Source organism: Piliocolobus tephrosceles, chromosome 7 (assembly GCF_002776525.5).
Source record: "Piliocolobus tephrosceles isolate RC106 chromosome 7, ASM277652v3, whole genome shotgun sequence".
Taxonomy (NCBI): domain Eukaryota; kingdom Metazoa; phylum Chordata; class Mammalia; order Primates; family Cercopithecidae; genus Piliocolobus; species Piliocolobus tephrosceles.
The window spans coordinates 2,500,500-2,522,239 of record NC_045440.1 but is presented as its reverse complement, the minus strand read 5'-3'; the positions used below and the strand labels follow the sequence as shown (position 1 = coordinate 2,522,239).

General features: G+C 37.7%; 1 protein-coding gene across 2 annotated transcripts in view; it reads left to right on the top strand.

Moving 5' to 3' along the window:
- The first annotated feature begins 860 nt into the window (after positions 1-860).
- Positions 861-21,740, top strand: part of TNKS (tankyrase) — a 217,619-nt gene continuing 196,739 nt past the window's right edge. Inside the window, exons 1-2 of one of the 2 annotated variants that reach the window (XM_023225271.2) lie at positions 861-2,308; positions 20,249-20,473. In XM_023225271.2, the coding sequence (XP_023081039.1) occupies positions 1,636-2,308; positions 20,249-20,473 (898 nt within the window). In that variant the 5' untranslated portion in view covers positions 861-1,635. The remainder of the gene's footprint in view (positions 2,309-20,248; positions 20,474-21,740) is intronic. The other variant, XM_023225270.3, reaches the window with a different exon arrangement.

Genomic DNA, 21,740 nt, shown 5'->3' with positions numbered 1-21,740 from the left:
ATGTTAAGAATTATAATCTGTAACCCCAGATTACATGAAAATAAATGCCATTCGTAATACTAATTATGTTCCTGACCTTATTGTATTTAGTTAGCAACCCCAAATAAACTCATCTATTTATTTGAATGGGAATATTAACATCACATAAATCATATTTAACAATGAATACATGAAACAATTTATCACCTGGTTTAATATTCTGCTTGACTCATCTAAATCTTGTTTCTCTTAGGTCATAGAATTTCCATCTGTGTTCACTCTATTGGAATAATGCTGTTTGTGTATACTTCTATAATGCCTGCTTTACTATTGAACAGTAGATATGGAGTCTTCAGTGGGATTATCTCATTCACGGATACATCTTTTGATGGCAGAAAAAAAAGTATACATAGGTAGGGGAAAGACAGAAAAAGCAGTTGCTGAAAAATAGCACCTGATGGTGAGTAATGGACAGCAATCTGTAACCCAGGCTGGAGTGCAGTGGTGTGACCTCAGCTCACTGCAACCTCTGCCTCCTGGGCTCAAGTGATCCTCCCAACACAGACTCCCGAGTAACTGGGACTACAGGCATGTGCCACTTTGCCCAGCGAATCTGTGTATTTTTTGTAGAGATAGAGTTTCACCATGATGGCCAGGCTGGTCTCGAACTCCTGGGCTCAAGTGATCCGCTGGTCTCGGCCTCCCAAAGTGCTAGGATTACAGGCATGAGCCACCGTGACCAGCCTAGCAATCAGGTTTTTATCTGTTTGGGATGTGGGAGAGGCTAAGCTAAACTAGAATTCAAAAGAAAGGAATATATTCATAATTAGTTAAACTTAGGGTGAAAAATAAAATTTCAGAGATAGCAGAATAGGAAAAAAATCATTATTTTAATAATTCACACTTATTGCACTATTATTTCAATTTTACAGAGAAAAACAGGCACAGAGTGATGAAATAGCTAGCTCATATATACACAACAAATGGCAGAGCTGGAATGCCAATCCTAGCAATCTAAACCAGTATTGAAAAACGAGGAATTAAAGCACATAGGGTGAGAAAAATTAGAAGGAAGGGACAAGAGCTCAAGGGGACACCTGGAAAAGAAATACTATAATTTAAAAAATTACCAACGGGCTAATTATAGTTGTGTTTTACTGGCAGAGCGCTTTGTCTATGTTAGCTCTTTTAATCCCGCTAATAATTCTGTGAGGTTGGTACTTTTAGTTCCATTTTTCAGACGAGGACGCTTAATAGATGACAATCGACACATTCTCTGCTTGTTCTGAGCTGCATCTCAACAGCTGGCTCTGGAGCAAGCAAAGGGAGACTGAGGGAAACAGAGCAGAGCAGGGCAGGCCGACTCAAAGTGAGAAATGCAGGAACTGTTTCTCATCTCGGCAGGAGCTGGTTCCAGCATTCAAATCTCTCCAGCCGGCCCGCCACCACGTCACAAACCCCGCCTCTCAGTGACAAAGCCCCGCCCCGTTCCTTTGGCTGTTCTCTGAGCTCCAAATACTTCCCTCTTTCTCTTTGGCCCCTCCTACCCCGCTAGCATCATTTCCTGTGCGCTGGATGCTGATTGGTCCGACGGTCGGAAGTGAGGGCGGGCGGTGGGGGCCGTTGCCGCAGTGACAGTGCTAGGGGAGTCCGAAGATGGCGGCGTCGCGTCGCTCTCAGCATCATCACCACCATCATCAACAACAGCTCCAGCCCGCCCCAGGGGCTTCAGCGCCGCCGCCGCCACCTCCTCCCCCACTCAGCCCTGGCCTGGCCCCGGGGACCACTCCAGCCTCTCCCACGGCCAGCGGCCTGGCCCCCTTCGCCTCCCCGCGGCACGGCCTAGCGCTGCCGGAGGGGGATGGCAGTCGGGATCCGCCCGACAGGCCCCGATCCCCGGACCCAGTTGACGGTACCAGCTGTTGCAATACTACCAGCACAATCTGTACCGTCGCCGCCGCTCCCGTGGTCCCAGCGGTTTCTACTTCATCTGCCGTTGGGGTCGCTCCCAACCCAGCCGGCAGTGGCAGTAACAATTCACCGTCGTCCTCTTCTTCCCCGACTTCTTCCTCATCTTCCTCTCCATCCTCCCCTGGATCGAGCTTGGCGGAGAGCCCCGAGGCGGCCGGAGTTAGCAGCACAGCACCATTGGGGCCTGGGGCAGCAGGACCTGGGACAGGGGTCCCAGCAGTGAGCGGGGCCCTACGGGAACTACTGGAGGCCTGTCGCAATGGGGACGTGTCCCGGGTAAAGAGGCTGGTGGACGCGGCAAACGTAAATGCAAAGGACATGGCCGGCCGGAAGTCTTCTCCCCTGCACTTCGCTGCAGGTCAGAGACTTTTGAATTGTTTATTAAAGGTTTTGGGTTTGGGTGCAGGGTCCAGTTAGGACAAGAAAACAGGTTACTGTGATGGGACAAAGTGGGGGCGTGGTCATGGTTCTTCAACACCTCACCAGAAGACTAGAGGTGCCTTTCTTTTGATGGTGTCTGGGTGATGGGGGCGTGGTTGGGGGGGATAAATGAATCCAAGAAATTCTTCAGTGGTTGCACAGTTTAGTTTTCGGTGTGCAGGAATAAAGTTAGATTTGGACAGCTTTAGAGTGGTTTTATCGTTCGTGTGCTATTTCGTTTTTACAAAGGTATGTCCCTTGAGGACAGTCCAGACCAAAAGAGGTTTAATACAACCCAGCAAATGTTGGAGCATCTATTGTAGCCTTAGTAACCCAATGAAAGACAGAAATGAAGTTTATGAAAGTTTCCCTTCTTTTAAAGGAGTTTACAGTCTAGATGGGGAGACCAAAATATGCCAGTGTGAAACAACTGGAGAAGAATATTTGGATGCATTATATGATGATAGAAGAAATACAGGCTTTGGTATTGTGGCCACTATTATTTGTTGTGTAGCAGACCGTTTACCTCGTGTCAGTTGCCGCAGTTTTCTCATGGGCAAAAATCATAAAATGATGTTGTGCGAGCGTTTGGTGAGAAGTATCTGGCACAAAGTTCTCCCTCAAAAAGTGTGCATTTCTTAAGCTCTGGACCTCACACTTGTCTGTTTTTTTTTTTTTTTTTTTTTTTTTTTTTTGCAAATAGTTGATGATTTTCTCTCAAAGACACCTAATGTTTATAAAATAAAGAAAACTGTAAAAGAAAAACAAAGGACTGTAATTTCACTGCCTGGAGACTTACTGTTGATATTTTAAACATAGGTAATAATGTCATATACATTAGAAACATTATATTAGAAATACATACATTGTCCCAAATAGGACAGAAAAATACAAAATGAAGGGCATCACACGCTCACAAACAGCAAAGATAACACACCAAAGATAACTTCTGTTAAGTTTCTCTTACATTTCTAATATATATATGTGTCACTTCTTCAGTTTGTTCTGTTAATAGTAAAACTTGTTGACCCACTGTAGTATTATTTATTTTTACCACACTTAGGAGATGTGATTAACCATTTTACAGATGACAAAAGTGAAGCATATATCGACCGTTTAAATAAGTCCAGATGCACTCAGGAAATAGTAGAAACTGAGTTTGAATTCAGGCAGTTTGATTTTAGAGCTTGTGAAATCAAACTTAAACTGTCAGAACCCTGGATTAAGGTCACTTTTCATTTTTGTGAGTAATTGAAGTGTAGAGTTCCCAATTTTTGGGAGAAATAGTAATGGGGAGGGGCTGATATGCAAGACAGTAGCTTTCATATGTTTTTTATTGTAGCCCATACTTAGAAATACATTTTACATTGTCACATATGCAACTGAATCAAAAACTTCTGGAAACAATACTTTCCCTTAATACATGTGTTGTCCTCTGATAGTTTATGTCTTATTCGATTTCATTTTTAGCAAATGCTGCTTGTGATCCATTAATGGGTCATGACCTGTGGTATGAGAAACACTTAAAGGAAATCATTATTAGGTCACTGGATTCATTCTTGATATACAGACACTACTTACTAGGAATGCAGTGGATTGAATCATAAACAGACTTTTGTCTATTTGTTTGCTCAAGGGTCTTGCTTGTTTTAGATTGAAATAGCATTTCTTTTTCTTTAGGCTAAATGAAAGGCCTAAGTCTGATTTTATAAATCAACAGAGGTGTCTACTTTTGCATACTTTATTCCGAGTTTGACTATTTTAACAAATTGTTTCACCAATCAGGTTATTTCTCACCATCCCACTTTATGAGTAATCACCAACAAATGATAGTTATACTTATGTGTATTAATGTATTTAGGATAAGTCACACAAAATAGTGCTTGTTTCTCAAATCACATGTCTTCTATTTGCCACAATAGTTACTTGTTATTCTGTTTCAGAGTTTTATGTACATCCAGATTAGCTAGAAGATAAACAATAAAACAGTACTGTAATTATGTTGTAGTTATGAGAACCTAACCTTGAATCGGCTTTTTAAGAAAATTTTTAGCTCAGTTATGGAAAACACAATAATAAAGAATTCTCAGTGATAGGAAAACATAATATCCTGTAGTCAGTTTGCAACACTTCCGTGATTGAATGCATAACATTAAAGTTTTATTAAACTTTAGTCTTCTTTATCATGTATAGGCTGAGAAATGAAAAGAATTATCAGTGACTGGTTATTATGATAGTAATTGAATTGTCATGGAATAGCTGTTTTAAAAATGAGAAATTGGTACAATCCCTTGAATGAAAAAATTTAAAAATGACAGTTTATTTGTTCCAGAAATATTTTAGTGTACTTAGATGATTGGATGTTAAATACTGACACAATTGTGTAATGGCAAGCAGTCTGTAAGCCTTATGGAGCTTACAGTCTAGTGGGGAAGCATAAACAACAACAACAAAAACCTGCAGAGTATATAGTGTCTAATCTGGAGTGACAGGAAACGTACATTATACTGTCTGTCCCAGTATGTAGTAGGAGCTCTTATCCTTGTTTTAGAGCAGTTAAGGAAGTCCTTGTAGGTAGATTTTTTTAAAGCAGGTATTAAAAGGGTGAGCCCAAGCTAGCCAAGCAAAGGTTGGAAGGGATGATGTTAACTAATGCTTTTATTTCTATTTAAAAATGAGTTTACAGTTCTATGGAATGAAATGAAACAATTTTGTTTTCTTTCCAACTTTTAGGTTCAGGGGTTATATGTGTAGGTTTGTTACATGGTTAAATTGCAAGTCTTGGGGGCTTTGGTGTACAGATTATTTCATCACCTAGGCAATGAGCATAGTACCAGATGGGTAGTTTTTTGATTTTCGGCCTCCCCCCACCCTCTACCTTCCACCGTCAAGTAAGCCCCCCAGTGTGTATTATTCCCTTGTCTGTGTCCGTGTGTACTCAAGGGTTAGCTCCCACATATTTAAGTGAGAACGTGTGGCATTTGGAAATCATTTTTAAAGATCTCAGATGTGGTATGAAACCGTGTTTAAATCCTTATCACTTTATTTATATTATGTTAAGAATAACCATATTTTTTCCAGCAGGAAAATTAGGAACCCTTTCTATCCTATCTTGGATTGTGATAATTTGTTTAGAATATGGTTTAGAGACTGTGTTAGTAATGGAATCATCCTATCTGCAATTAAGACAAAATCTTGTTTCCATTGTTGATACAGGTTCTCAAAATACTATTTTTGTTGTCTTCTTAAGATGGCTTTGTAAAGATGATCCATTCTTTTATTGTTGACTAGAATTTATATGAGACTTTTTCTTCCACAGATATGGTCCTTGACCCTGATTTTCTATTGTTTGAAGTACAGCAGTCAAAAGAGTTTTATAAATAGTACCAATTGAGAGTGATACCTCCTTAGTTTGGTATCTAGTAGTGACATTTTTGTTAAAGGACCCATATATTCTGATGAGTTCTCTTTTTATAGAAAAGTTCAAATGAGGTCTTTTTTCTTTTTTTTTCTGAAGGCTTTAGTAAAACATTAAATTCTGAGATTTTATAGTATTTACATGAAATCGAAGAAATCTTGAAATGGGCTTCCTGTTAACCTATACTACTTGGATTATGATAGGTAATGTGAGGTATTTTAAAATCAAAACCAGTTTTTTTTTTTTTTAATGGTATCCACTACCATATATATTTAACAATACAGAGATTTTTCAACTCATTCCTGACTCCTCTGGATTTTTCAGCATGGCCATGTACAAATGTTGTTCCTGTTAAAAATCACCATATACTCTAAATTGTTGCCTATCAGTGGGTAATAAAATGAGTCAGAATGCTTCAGTCTTACAGTGGGAATTATCTTACACTTTTCGTTGCCTGGCAAGATCCTTAATATTACTTGTAAGCAAATGCCCTGTCTCAAGATTTAAGAAGGGTCTAATTTGGTAATAGAAGAAAGGGACCTAGTTTCATAAATATCTTCCCAGACTTAAAATTGTTGATTATAAACTGGATTACATTTTACTTAGTGTTTTCTTAAAGCTGTACACTTTTCTTAAGGTACGTCTTTTAAAAAAAAAGTTTAGAGAGAACTTTTAATTAGAAAGATGTGCAAAGTGTCTATCTCTTTCTTTTACCTCAATGTACTACTCTTTGGAAGCAAATGATTTAAAGAACAAATTAGCTATTTGTAAGATGATATGTAAATTTATTGCTAATAGCAGAAAAATTGGTAACAAGCCAACTGTTCAACAATAGAGAAATGCTTACATAAATTATAATACTGTACAATTTCTATTACATGTGTATTCCTACATATATGTTCTTTTATCCATCAACCATCTTTTTATTAAAGCATATCAGTGTAAATGGTAGGCATCTGTGCAGCTTCTCCAAATATGCTAATATGCATATCATTATCTAAGTTCACTATTTGTATAAAGATTTATCTTTTAGTGTGAAATCTGCAAATCTTAAGTATACATTCACTGAGTTTTGACAAATGCAGATACCTGTGTAACTCAAATTACGACTTTCCTTATAGAAACTACAGAAAGTTCCCTCATAGCCCTTATCTCAATCCTGTCACTATCCCTTTTCCCTCAGGCAGCCACCGTTCTGACGTTTTTTCCACTCTAGAATAAGAGTTGCCTGTTTTAGAATTTCATATAAATGCAGTCATATGATATTTACTCTTTCTGTAAGACTTACTTTGCTCAGCCTAATGTTTTTGATTTTGTAACGTGTATCAGTAGTTCCTTTTTACTGCTGAGTAGATTTCATTATATGAATATGCTGCAGTTTTTGTATCCCTTCCTCAGTTGATAGACCCTTAAGCTGATTCCAGTTTTGGCTATTATGAATAAAGCTGCAATGAACATTCTTATGAAATCCTTTTTGTGGACATGGATTTTCTTTCTCTTGGGCAAATACCTAGTATTAGAATCTCTGGGTCTTAGGGTAGTAGGTAACTATCCGGTTTTATAAGAAACTGCCAACACCTTTTTTTCCCAAAGTATGTGTCCCATTTTACATTCCCATCAACAATTTTTGATGGTTGTTGTTTGATTTTGCTCTTGTTGCCCATTCTGGCGTACAATGATGCGATCTCGGCTCACTGCAACCTCTGCCTCCGGGTTCAAGCGATTCTCCTGCCTCAGCCTCCCGAGTAGCTTAGATTACAGGCATCCACCACCACACCCAGCTAATTTTTGTCTTCTTAGTAGATACCGGGTTTCACCATGTTGACCAGGCTGGTCACGAACTCCTGACCTCAGGTGATCCATCCATCTCAGCCTCCCAAAGTGCTGGGATGACAGGTGTGAGCCACCTCGCCTGGCCTTATAGATCTTTTATGAAGTTTTGTCCTTTTCTTTTTTTTTTTTTTACTGGACACACTTCAGTTTTATTGGGTTATCTTTTATTATTGAGTTTAAGAGTATATGTTATGCATACTAGTGCTTTGTGGGATAAATATGCTAATATTTCCTCCCAGGCTATGGATTACTGATTAATTTTCTTAATGAGAGTCATTTGAACAGAAGTTTTAAATTTAATTTATTTATTTTATGGTTATTGCTTTCTCTGACCTGTCACCTGCGTAAGAACTTTTATCTGGCCCCAAGTTATAGAAATTCTCACGTATGTCCTATGAAAATCTTTATGATTGGCGGGGCGCGGTGGCTCACGCCTGTAATCCCAATACTCTGGGAGGCCAAGAGGGGCGGATTACGAGGTCAGGAGATCGAGACCATCCTGGCTAACACGGTGAAACCCCGTCTCTGCTAAAAATACAAAAAAAAATTTAGCCGGGCGTGGTGGCAGGCGCCTGTAGTCCCAGCTGCTTGGGTGGCTGAGGCTGGAGAATGGCCTAAACCCGGGAGGCAGAGCTTGTGGTGAGAGGAGATAGCGCTGCTGGACTCCAGCCTGGGCGACAGGGCGAGACTCCGTCTCAAAAAAAAAAAAAAAAAAGAAAAAAAAAAGAAAAAGAAAAAGAAAAAAAGAAAATCTTTATGATTTTAGCTACATTGTATCACATGTGACTATATCCACTTCAGTATTCTTATGCTGTGCGTGGTAGTTTTCTGTTCATTTACTTTCAGTCTGTCTTTATATTTAAAGTGTGTCTATTATAGACAGTATATATCTGAGTGTTGCTTTTTAAGACATTCTGACAATCTGTTTTAATCTACCTCATTAACTAATATTGATACTTCCAATTCAATCTAAGAACTATAGGGTTTTTACTTACCTCCTATATGTTGCATCTGGCCATCATTTCTTCCATACTTGAGAACTTTTGGTTCTCAAGGACCTGCTAAGAGCTGTTAATATTGAAGGTCTGATGAGAATGGGACCTGCTAAGAGCTGTTAATATTGAAGGTCTGATGAGAATGGGAGTTTCTTTCCCGCGCCCGGCTGGTTTAGTTTATTTTTGAACTGACAGAGACCATAGCTTTAAGGTTTCCTGAGTCAATCAGTAAATTCAAAACAAATTTTGTTCAGTTTGGACTTGTAGTTCATGGAAATCATCTGCTAACTACCAAACGCTTCTTCACTTTAAAAGAAAATCTACCACAGAAGAAAAAATATACAAGCCCAAACATCTGCCACCTACCAGCAGTTTAGTTTATACTGAAAAGGCAAAAGGGATAGAGAAAAAATTATACATCATGTTATTTTCCCTTTTCCAAAACCAAAATACATAAATAAATAAATAACTTGTCTAAATTGAATGGGGAGCTGACACACTCCAAAAAACAGCTTAAAAAAGAAAAGTTTAAGCTCACACTACTTTAATTCTATAAAGATACCTGAACAAACTGGCAAAACAAGTTTCGAGAAAAGAACTCAGTAACTCGCTGTGGGGAAAGCACACTTAAACATCTGATGAAGCCTTAAAAGAAAAACAATGGGCAGACAAAAACAAAACACCTAAAACTTTCTTCAATTACTCGAAATCAAAGTGATTTTTTTTTTAATGAGTCCCAGAGTTATCCTGAGCTCCCAGACTTGAGTAGAAATCCCTAGGAAACCCACCCTACTCAATTTTTCTTACAGATACAATGCTTTTTATTCACCAATAAACTAAAAGAGACTTTAGCTATAAAATGCCCTTAGCACAATGTCTCCGGTTAAAGTTCCTGAGAAAATGTCTCATAGGTTATATAAACGGAGGTATAAATTTATGATGTTTCATAATTTAAATGCTACCACTGTAAAAGATGATCCTGCAGACCTTACTGAAAGACTTGATCTATTCTAGGCCAGAGCAGCATGTCCAACACAAGAAAAAGGGACAAGGGGGATTACCGTAACTGTCTCAGACCTTTATTTTTATCCTTGACATTATTTAGTAATTAATTTCTGTAAAAATGAGCAGTGAAAGAAACTGACATCAAATACATACAAAATTCTTACAAGAAGAATTTGGAGAATAACTTCCCCATAGACAATTAATACCTAATAGAAAAAAATGCCCACAAAACAGACAAAATTATAATCAATTATTTTAACACTAGCTAAAAGAGAATATGAGAATGATACACAAGACATGGAAGTATAGCGTATGCCTGAGTTAGAAATAAAAGGAGAGAGTTCAGAAAATAATTCAAAATAAAAGAAAAAATAATTTCAAGAAGAAAAGACTAAACAAGAAAGAATACAAAATGGAAAAAAAATGCCACAGATGATACCTTATAACAGAGGTCAGCAAACTACAACCCATACACCAAATCTGGCCCATCACCTATTCTCATAAATAAAATTTTACTGGAACACAATCACACTCATTCATTTACGAGCAAGATTATGAGAATGGAATATTTCCTGCCCTTAAGAAAGCTTGTAGTAAAAATGCAGTGTTTCTCAAACTTTTTGGCTTCAGCGCTCTTTTACATTCTTAAAAATAATTGAAGTAACTTTTGTTTATGTGGGATGTGTCTATGGAGACTTACCATATTAAAAATTTAAAACCAATATAATACTAGAAATTTAAAAAATAAAATGATAAACTCCATTCTATGTAAATATATGTGTAAACATCATTCTTAATGAAAAGCAATTTTCTAAAGCAAATAATGAGAAGAGGCATTATTTTACACTTTGCAAGTCCCTTTAATGTCTGACTTAATAGGAGATAGCTAATTCTCATCTGCTTCTACCTGCCAATCGTGGTGTATTGTTTGGGTTAGAGTATATGAAGAAAATCCTGCTTCAAACAGAAAATGCTGTTGGAAAAAGAAGAAATATTTTAATAACATTGTCAGATAATTTTGCATTTTTTCTCTTTGATTTTACACCCTCACTTGATAAGTAGTAGTTTCCTAAGGGGTAGGTGCAATGTAGAATCTGAAGCCAAATCAGTGAATTTTTTTATACTTCTGCTATGTTAGAATTCATTGTTAGAATCCAGAAATAGATATACCTGTGCTTGATCATTTAGAAAATACTGGTTCTTGAAGCTATGCAGATATTCCAAATGTTGACACATTTTAACTTTGTAATAAAAATAATAAGCATAATTGTTAATATTACCACCAATCTCATCAGAAAAGTATTTTAGAATTGGGAAACTGTTCAGCTTATAGCGACAGTTGCAACTATTACAGAATTCTAGTATTTCCTTGAAAGCTCAGATTTTATCATTGGGAACAAATACCACTTGGTTTCCTAAAATATTCTAATAATTCCTGTCATCACACCCTGGACAACATCAGCTATTACCATAGTTTCTTAGTGGGGACATAGCTCCATAGCATGTACAAATCTTAAGTGCATAGGGAGTTGAATTTTTACAAAGTGAATACACCTGGGTAACTAGCGCCCTGCTCAAGAATCAGAACATTATCTGCAATCCATAAGCTCCTGTCCTATGTCTTTTGAGTCATTATTCCTCTACCACTCAGATTTTTGTCTGTTTTGAACTTGTGATAAATGATACTATATAGTCAGTACTATTTTGTGGGAGATTCATCTATCTTATATAGTTGTTGTTTGTTCATTTTCATTGTGTATAGAATTCTGTTGTGTGAATATACCACTACTTACCCATTCTACTGTTGAGTATTTGGGTGGTTTTTATGTGTGTTCTATTATGAATAGTGCTTCTGTGAACATTTTTGTACATGTCTCTAAATGTCAACACTGAAAACATTTTAGTTGTTTGATAAAACCAATACTTAGTAAATTTGCGTTTCTTAGGTCACTGTTTTACTTTTAAAAGACAATTGGCATTTACTTTTTGGCATTGTATCTCTTCCTATTCTTTTTTTCTTTTGCCTTTTGGTGTCTTTGTTATCTGTGCTTTGTTAAAGTCATTGCGAATATTTTCCTGGCTTGCTTTAAAATTTTATCTGTAAGCTTTTGAAATCTATTGCCTTAAAAAGCATTTTTTAAAATCTATAAACTTTTCAAATCTGTTGCCTTCAATTTTGTTTTTTTTCTTCTATTGCTTCTTCTATCCTGAAATCATGGAACTGTCCACTTAATTTTGTTATGGTTTCATTTTGACATTTTACACCTTGATCTATTTTAAATTTCTTTTGCGATACATTTAGAGGTAAATATTTTAAAAATTGTTCTTTTCTAAGCAGGTGCCAGAGTTTTTTTGAACCATTTATTGAATAATAAACACAGGCTGGGTGTGATGGCTCACTTGTAATCCCAGCACTTTGGGAGTCCAAGGTGGGGGGTTCACTTGAACCCAGGAGTTTGAGACCACCCTCGGCAATAAAGCGAGATCCCCGTCTCTACAAAAAAAATTAAAAAGCTAGCCGGATGTTGTGCTGTACCCCTACTGACTGTGATGGGGAAAGCACCAGGTTCAAGAGGCCAAAAAAGAGACCCTGAGCCAATGAATGAAACATAATGTGTCCTGGGGGCTAAAATGCAGGGGAGAGATTCCAGTTGCAGTGGGCTGGGCAGAACCACCAGTCCATTGCTGGTGTGGCAGACAGAATTACCACATGGCCCAGTGGCATCAGGATGGGTAGAATAACCAACTGCTTGCAAAAAGCATGCAGTTAATACAGTATTTTCACTTAACAGCCTCCCCCAGCAACCTCCACTTGGCAACCTTTAACCCAAAACAAAGGGCCTCAATCCTCAGTATGGCCCATGTTCCATTCCACAGGATGGACTTGGAGCTCAGATGTCCCTTGTAGATAAGGAATGGATCTCCAGGTTGACCACTCTCGGATTCCCTAGCTTGGAACTGTGACCACACATTCAGGTGCATCTGCCATACAGTGTCATTCTCAGGGTATGCTCAGGTCAGATCATTGCTGTCACATGCATCTACCGGATACCCAGTGTGGTGGGACGCCTGTAGCCCCAGCTACTAGGGTGGCTGAGGTGGGAGGATCGCTTGAGCACCGGAAGTCAAGGTTGCAGTGAGCTATGATCATGCCACTGCACTCCAGCCTGGGCAATAGAGCAAGACCCTGTCTCTTAAATAAATAAATACAAATCAACCATTAAAATAGAGGTAGATTTTCTTTTTAAAAAATTATGTTCAGGGACATTTTGCTGCATTTTCATTTGATGTCTAGTTACTGTGATTCATTCATTGTCCTATGGTTAACCTTTGCCTCCCTACTGTGGCCTTCAGAGTAATCTCTACAACAAATTCTATGTTGAATTTAAGGAAGCTAGACCAAAAACTATCCGCAGAATTTCGAGAATCTTTGTAGCCTTTTTTCCCTTTTGGCTACCAAGATTGATTTATATATAGGTATCTATCTATACTTAGCAGTTTTCTTAACCTGTATCTAAGTTCATGTAGCAGAAATTTGAATTATGTCGCTTTGGTAATGGTCTTAGTCTTCACACTGACATACATAAAATAAAGGACTTGTAGTTTGGATATACTGTATTGATTTTGAGGGATGATCTGCTTCTCTTCATGATTTCTGTGGCAGAAAGTTAGTTGATTTCAGTTTGGCTTTTTTTTTTTTTTTTTGCCGGGGAGTCTCTCTCTGGCCCCCTGGCTGGAGTGCAGTGGTGCCGTCTCGGCTCATTGCGAGCTCTGCCTCCTGGGTTTACGACATTCTCCTGCCTCAACCTCCCGAGTAGCTGGGACTACAGGCGCCTACCACCACACCTGGCTAGTTTTTAATATTTTTAGTAGAGATGGGGTTTCACCGTGTTAGCCAGGATGGTCTCGATCTCCTGACCTTGTGATCCGCCCACCTTGGCCTCCCAAAGTGCTGGGATTACAGGTGTGAGCCACCGCACCCGGCCGATTCCATGTTGTTGCCTTTTTAGTCTCTTATTTCTTTCTCTCTGTTTGAACCATTCTGAACTTTTTTAGGTATTTGAATATAAAGAGTTTCTCACCTCTTGATTTACTGTGCCTTACTCTGTTTGGAACATTTATTCCTATCCTTTTGTCTGGTAATTTGCTTATTCCTCAGATCTTAGCTCACAATATCCCTTTATTAAGGAAGCTCTCTATTCCAGACTTGGTTTTCTTTGTAACCCTATATTGTAATTATTTGTTAGGGTGATTATTAGTCAATGTGAAGTCTTGAGAGAGGATAGATTTGTACTGAGTTAATTCATGGTATATAGACACATGCTCACACACTTACTACTGAATTCATTTTTGTCATGAATATTTTTAACCAGGATCTTTCTGTGTTCACCTTAGAGATTTTGCATGTCTGAGATTATTTTAATTTCACTTTTACATGGAAATAAAGTTAGCTATATATGAAATTTAGTATCAAAATATCTTTTCTCGTAGTTAAGGTTGACTTCAGTCAACTGATTCTTTGTTTTTTGTTTTTAGCTGATTCATTTTCTTTCTGAAAGGCTATAGCCTTCGTTGTTGTTAGACTTTGCTACAAACTGTCCATGCTGTTTGGCACTCCACGACTGTATTAATCTGAACTTTTACTTCTTCCTTTAATTATTGGAAGTCTTGTAATTATTTCTATAATATTTCCTCTCTTCCCATCCTCTGTCTCTCTTATGTTTTCTCTCAGGGAGTTGTCTTCTCTTTCATGTCACAAGTCTTTCCCTAATTCCTAGTTTTGGGACTATTCACTATAGCAGATACATTTTCTCCATGAAATACAGTGAAACAGAAAACTTTGAAGAACTTTAGAAGATAGACCTGTACAAGAAAGTGAGTAGAACTAGAAGGTCCATGTTGAGATGGGGCTGTTGTGCTATGTATACCCCTCTATAATTTTGAGGCTGCCTCCTACACATCAGCCAAAATACAGGTGTCATTCAGATTTTTAATTTAGCAAAATTGTGAATTACCGTGTTTAGTGGGTCTTTGGAGAACTCATAAGTGTCTGAACTGCTAGTGTTCAACTAGTGAATGGCAAGTCTGTTGGCCAGGAAAAACCATTTTTTAAAACTCATAGCTATTGCATAAATGTGTCATAGCTGAATTTTGTTTCATTGAAAGCAATATTTTCATTGTTAAGAATTTTTGTTTTGCCTTTTATTTTGGATGAAAGTGGATTGATAATACTTAAGATAGGGAAAGTAATATTCATATTGTATATATATAGCAAGCCATTCTCATATTTTAGATTCTAGTTTTTCCTAATGTTTCTAAAGATAATGATGAACAAGTCACATTTGTCACCAAGTGCCTTTTTATCTTTCCCAACTCAGCTTCTCTGATATCATTTATGTTGGGTATTAAAAGAAAAACCTTAGTCAAATTAAATTTAACAGTTTAATTGAGCAAAGAATGATTCATGAATCAAGCAACCTCCAGAGCCAGAATAGGTTCAGAGTAATTCCGGGGCTGCTACATGGTCAGGTAACAATTATGGATAGAAAAGGTAAGTGATGTACAGAAGACAAAAGTAAGGTATAGAAGGAGCTTGATTGCTTACAGCTTATTGTTTGCCTTATGTGAACACAGTTTGAACATTTAGCTGCCTTTATCTGAATCCTCGTGATTGGTACAAGAGTAGGTTACATTCAGTTTACATATCCAGTTAGATGTATGTATGAAGAAACCTTTAGGCCTAACGTAAAATATGTAAGGAGGCAACTTGAGGCTAAATTAAATTTAATTTAGGAAAATAGATATATATGAGAGAGTTCCATGAGTTATTTTTACAGTTACTTTATCTTTTGGGTGTAATGGGATATTTTTCACTTAAAAAGCATGGGAGATGTAATATCAATGTTCTCATTTGGTATGTAAGTGTAGGTTAAAAGATTAATAGTTCAAGTGATATACAGTGGTTGTACTTTTGCTGACAGTCCAATTAGGGGAAAAATGACTTTAAGATGTGATTTTGCTGCCATAGATAATAACATCAGTTTAAAATACTCCAAACACCTTAGATTTTTCTCTTTTATTCAATTTCAGAAGTCATAGTTGTCAGTTATATGATTTAATATTGGCCATCGTTGTTCTGTGGAAGCTTTAATTTTAGGCAGGTTTAAAATGCTGAACATAAGGGAATGGGGAGTAGATACCAGTGACCTTAAATTTGATATTGAAATATTTTTGAAAGGCCTTAATCACCTCTTTACTATTAGAATAAGGAAAATTGTTAAGTATATTGGGATTTGGCTGTGTGTTAGGAATTTGTGTTTCCTCACTGCCAGAACACCACATAGTATATTTTTAAATTGCTTTGAATATGTAATATAGTGTCATTATTTCTCATGAACTGTTTGGGGAAAAGAATGTGCTGAAATTTACACATTATATTACTTGATATAGTCGTTCGGGAAAAGCAGTTCATCGGGGTACTTCTTGTTGCTACCTGCTTTGCCTGACCCTTCCTCAACTGGCGCCTCTAAAAATAGAGTTGCTTAAGCTAGAAACCTGAGAGCCAGTCATCTTTGCTTTAAAACCTATCCGTTTCTTTCTTCTTTGACCCAGCTATACTTTCACTCTTTTTTTCCAACCCACTATCAATTCTTGCCCGGACTACTGCAGAATTTTTCTTGACTAGTCCCTCTGATTTTGCTCGTCACTTCAGTCTGTATTTCACATAGCTGACAGATGATCCTTTTAAGATTTAAATAGAATCAAGTAATTTCCTTAATAAATGGTTTCCCACGTACTTACAATGAAATCCAATCTTTTTACCCTTGACTTACAAAGCTGTTACAAATACTGTTGGTTATGTACCTCAAATTTATTTCCTTCTAATTCTTCACTAACAGATCTTAGATTTCGTTCAAGGCAGTAGTGTGTCCGGCTATAAAAGACTTGATATTTTAGCCTTTTTAATTTTTTTGGTAGCTGGACAGATGACAGATTTTTGGCCAGTGAACTATATATGAAAGTATCTGGAGATGCGATTTCTTCCTTAATAATAAAAAAGTCAAGAGAGAAAGCTCTCGCCCCCACCCCTCGCCCTCAACCCTTTACTCACTCTCCCTTGTCTGAGAACCTAGATATGAGGCTTGGAGATACAGCACTCTTGTGACTGTGAGGTAACAAGCAGGTGGAGATGCTAAGAATGTCAGAGTGGAAAGATTCTAAGGAGCTCCTAATACCGTTGATAAACTGCTATGTGTGCTAGGATTGCCTTTGTCTTGACAAATTGTGTGAGACAAGTGAATCTCTCTATTTTCTTTCTTTTTTTTTTTTTTGAGACAGAGTCTCGCTCTGTCGCCCAGGCTGGAGTGCAGTGGCGCGATCTCAGCTCACTGCAAGCTCCGCCTCCCGGGTTCCCGCCATTCTCCTGCCTCAGTCTCCGGAGTAGCTGGGACTACAGGCGCCGCCACCTCGCCCGGCTAGTTTTTTGTATTTTTAGTAGAGACGGGGTTTCAGCGTGTTAGCCAGGATGGTCTCGATCTCCTGACCTCGTGATCCGCCCGTCTCGGCCTCCCAAAGTGCTGGGATTAAAGGCGTGAGCCACCGCGCCGGTAATGTAAGAGGAACAAGGTGGGTCAACTCTACCCTACTAGATATCTAGACTTATCTTGAAGTTAAACTAACAAATAGACAAACTGACTAACCAAAAAGAAAATGAAAAATAAAAATAAAAATTTTAACTCACACCATAGTTAGAAGTTAATTAAATATCTAAATGTGAAAGAATTATAATCTAGATGAAATGTAGGAACAGTATAGGAATCGGAAAGATTTCCTTAAATTTTATATATAAAGCACAATCCATGTAGGAAAAGATTAATGTTTAGAATATGTAAAGAACGCTTGCAGAATCATAAGAAAAAGACAAATAGCCCAAAGGAAAATGGCCAAGACAATGAACTGACAAGAGGCGAAATGTGAATACTTAGTAAACATAGGAACAGATGCTTATATCAATTTGCATGGGTTTAACTGTGAGTATTTTAAAACTTCAGCTGACTTAAAGCCTAAGGATATTTATTTTACTGCTTGGTAAGAAGTGTAGAGGTAGGAAATTCAGGAGTTGGTTTCAGTTCTGTGAACATAGTAAGCGTTCTATGCCTGCTTAAAAAAAAATAATTCTCTTAAATTTTCTAACTGTTGGGAGGAAGGGGGAGAGGAGGAGAAAGGGCACTCTTCCTCCCACACCTTCTGTAGGAGGTGTAGAAGAGAGAAAAATATTTCCAGAAGCTTCTAGATTTTCCCGTCTGCCCTCATTGCCAGTCACTGGCAGTGCAGAATGAAATTACCTGATTGGCTTAATTAGGATTCCTTCCCTGGACTGGGAAAGGGCTGGCTTTCTCTTAGTATATTATTTCCTGCCCAATTCCCAAGCAAAATTGAGTCTGAGCAAAATTGAGTCTTTCTGTTGGCCAGTGGATTAGTTCATTCTCACACTGCTATAAAGAACTACCTGAGACTGGGTAATTTATGATATAAATTTTATGAATGAAAGAGTTTTAATTGACTCATAGTTTTGCAGGCTGTACAGGAAACTTGGGTGGGAGGAGGCCTCAGGATATTTACAATAATGGCAGAAAGCAAATGGGAAGCAAGCATGACTTTCCATGGCAGGGCAGGAGAGACAGCAGAAAGAGGGAGGTGCCATCCCTCTCCCCCCCTTTTTTTTTGAGATGGAGTGTCGCTCTGTTGCCCAGGCTGGAGTACAGTGGGGTGATCTGGCTCACTGCAAGCTCCACCTCCCGGTTGCCACGTTGCCACCCACTTTTAAACCTCCGGATGTCATGAGAATTCACTCATGTGACAGCACTAGGGGGATGGTGCTAAACTATTAGAAACCACCCCCATGATCCAATCACCTCCTGCCAGGCCCCTCCTGCACTACATGGGGATTCCAATTCAAAATGAGATTGGGATAGGGACACAGAGCCAAACCATATCAGCCAGTAGGATGGATTATGGTTCTCAACCTTCCACTAATATAGATTGAACCATATGATATTGACAATAATAATGTGAATATATGAAATATATTCTAATCACATAGAATATGAAATATATAATATATAAATAACATGAAATGTATAAAATATAAATATATAAACACAAGTGTTTAAAAACACACATTGAGTGCTGACGAGTTGATGGGTGCAGCACACCAACATGGCACATGTATACATATGTAACAAACCTGCACGTTATGCACATGTACCCTAGAACTTAAAGTATAATAAAAAAAAAAAAACACACACATTGAAAAGTATATAATAAGCATGATAAAACAAACTGAATTTATGTAATAATATCTCTGGGGAAGCAAAGAGGGGACTAGGATTGAGGGAGAGAGTCCAACTGTATTCATATATTTAATTTTCTCCATTGATCTCATTAAATCCTCATGATACTGGACTTTGCGTCATGTTGTTGTTCCTTGACTTCCATGATGTTATACTTTCTTAATATTTCTTACCTTTCTAAGTGTTTGCCTCATCCTTAGACTGCTTGAGACTCTGACTCCCCAAACCCCCATTTTTGTCTGAAAACTGATACTTCTTATAAAATTCTGGTTTTATATTCCCAAGTGCTTGTATTCCCACTCATTTGCCGTATTGTTTCCTCAAACTCAATGAATTCAAGCTTGAATTGTTTCAGTTCACCACCCATTTCATATTGTTTGACCACTAGCCCCAAGAATAGATATTTTGGCATCATCTTTACTTCTTCCTTTTCAAAATTCCCTTTGACCAAGCATTCACCACGTATTTCTCATACCTATATATACATTCACCCCCAATTTCCCTAATAAAGTGCTGTGCATTGTGATTTGTCTTAGATTCGGTTATCGCCAGTATTTATTTATTTATTTATTTATTTATATTTTATTTTATTTTATTTTATTGAGATGCAGTCTTGCACTATTGCCCTGGCTGGAATGCAGTGGTATGATCTCAGCTCACTGCCATCTCTGCCTCCCGGGTTCAAGTGATTCTCGTGCCTCAGCCTCCCAAGTAACTGGGATTACAGGCACCTGCCACCACACCTCGCTAATTTTTGTATTTTTATTAGAGATGGGGTTTTACCATGTTGGCCAGGCTGGTCTTGAACTCCTGACCTCAGGTGATCCACCCACCCCGGCCTCACATGGTGCTGTGAGGGTGTGCTCACTGTACCTGGCCTATCAGCAGTATTTAAATAACCTTTGTTTCTATGAATGTAGAGATGAGTTTCTATATACAGTTTTGTCTTGTGAAGCATGAGGGGAAAGTGAGTTCCTGGACAAGTCTTGTCATATTTATTCTGTGTTCCTAGCACTGTTATACAGCCCATGTTAAGTGTTTAGAAAACGTGTTTTTGAATGAAAAGCCCAAAGACTAAAGGAAGAGCTTCCTTAGTTCTAAATTCTGTGAAATGAGTCAGTTTGAATGAAGCTAATGTTTCTTTTGTTTTACTCCATTTACTATAGAGTGCAATAGTTCAGTTGTTCATTCTTGTTGATATTGTTTCAGATACTCTAATGGTTCTTTTGACAAAATCAAATCTATATACAAGACATTTTTCCCTTTCTTTTTAGGTTTTGGAAGGAAGGATGTTGTAGAACACTTACTACAGATGGGTGCTAATGTCCATGCTCGTGATGATGGAGGTCTCATCCCGCTTCACAATGCCTGTTCTTTTGGCCATGCTGAGGTTGTGAGTCTGTTATTGTGCCAAGGAGCTGATCCAAATGCCAGGGATAACTGGAACTATACACCTCTGCATGAAGCTGCTATTAAAGGGAAAATCGATGTGTGCATTGGTAAGTATCATTTGATAATATCTAAATTTTAAATAAAGGTTTATTGTTATTTTTTTTGTAGTATAAATAGTGTTTCCTCAGAATAGGTAAGAAGGGGTTTATTGCTTCTAGAAGCGGTTCTTTTCCATCAAAAGGTAAATAGATGGTAATCTGAAGTTACTTAGGGGAAGATTCACAACATTAACTTTCCAAATACAGTCAAATGCCAGCTGATGTGAAACTCAATTTTGATGGATTACTGTTCAGATTTAGTTAATTTACAGTCTCTTTTAAAGACTGGACATTTTCTATCTTACCATCAATCCCAGCCATTATAAAGTACAAATTCTACTGAGTTGGATGACATTTGAACACTTGAGGTTGATTAAAGGAAACTCATCGAGTACAGTAGTCCCCCCTTATACGGGGTTTTGAGTATTTTGAATACAGTAGTTCAGAACTTAATATTTTCAACATGTGCCACAGTCATGAGAAAAAGCAATTTCAAACAAATTGGACTTTTCAGTCATTTTAGGTGTCTAGATGAAATGAAGCTGTATTCAATTAGCATTTTGTTCTCTCATATATATATTCACATTTTGCTTTGCTGTATATACAATTTTTTATTTTGAAATCTAAAGTAAGCTTCTAGAGGGCAAGTATAATTTCTGTTGAGTGTGTCATCTGTTTCTTGATACTTGAGATAGTGGATGTTTGTTTAGCCATGGCAGGTTCATTTACATAATTGTCTTCCCAGATGTCATCCACTTTAGCATAATCAGTTCTTTAATGATGCAACTAAAATAGATATGTCATTTTAAAAGATATAGTGGTGGTGCTTAATAATGCTTAAGATTATTCCCTCCTCATAGCCATCTATTGCGGCTTCTAATATATTTTTCAATATTCCTCAAATTATTGCAATGCCTGACAAACTATTTTTTAAAAAATCACATTCTCTGTCATTATCCTTTGTTACTTCAGCACCACTAACATGACCTTTGAATATCCTCTCCTTTCCGTTTTTTCACATTTTCCAGTTTCAGTTGACTCTCCCATTTCCTCCTGAGTCTCTCACTAACGTAGCCACATCCTGGACCGAGTCATTACATAAAACTACCTTGAGAAGCTTCAACTTACAACATCCTCTCTCTGACTACAAAGCCTCTTAAGTTCCTTGCTTTTGTAAATGATAAGTATTATTGAGCTTGGAATGTATTTCCTACATAGTCTTCTAGACTTTCAACTTCTCTGCTGTCACTGCTTCTTGCTTCACCTTGTTGTCACA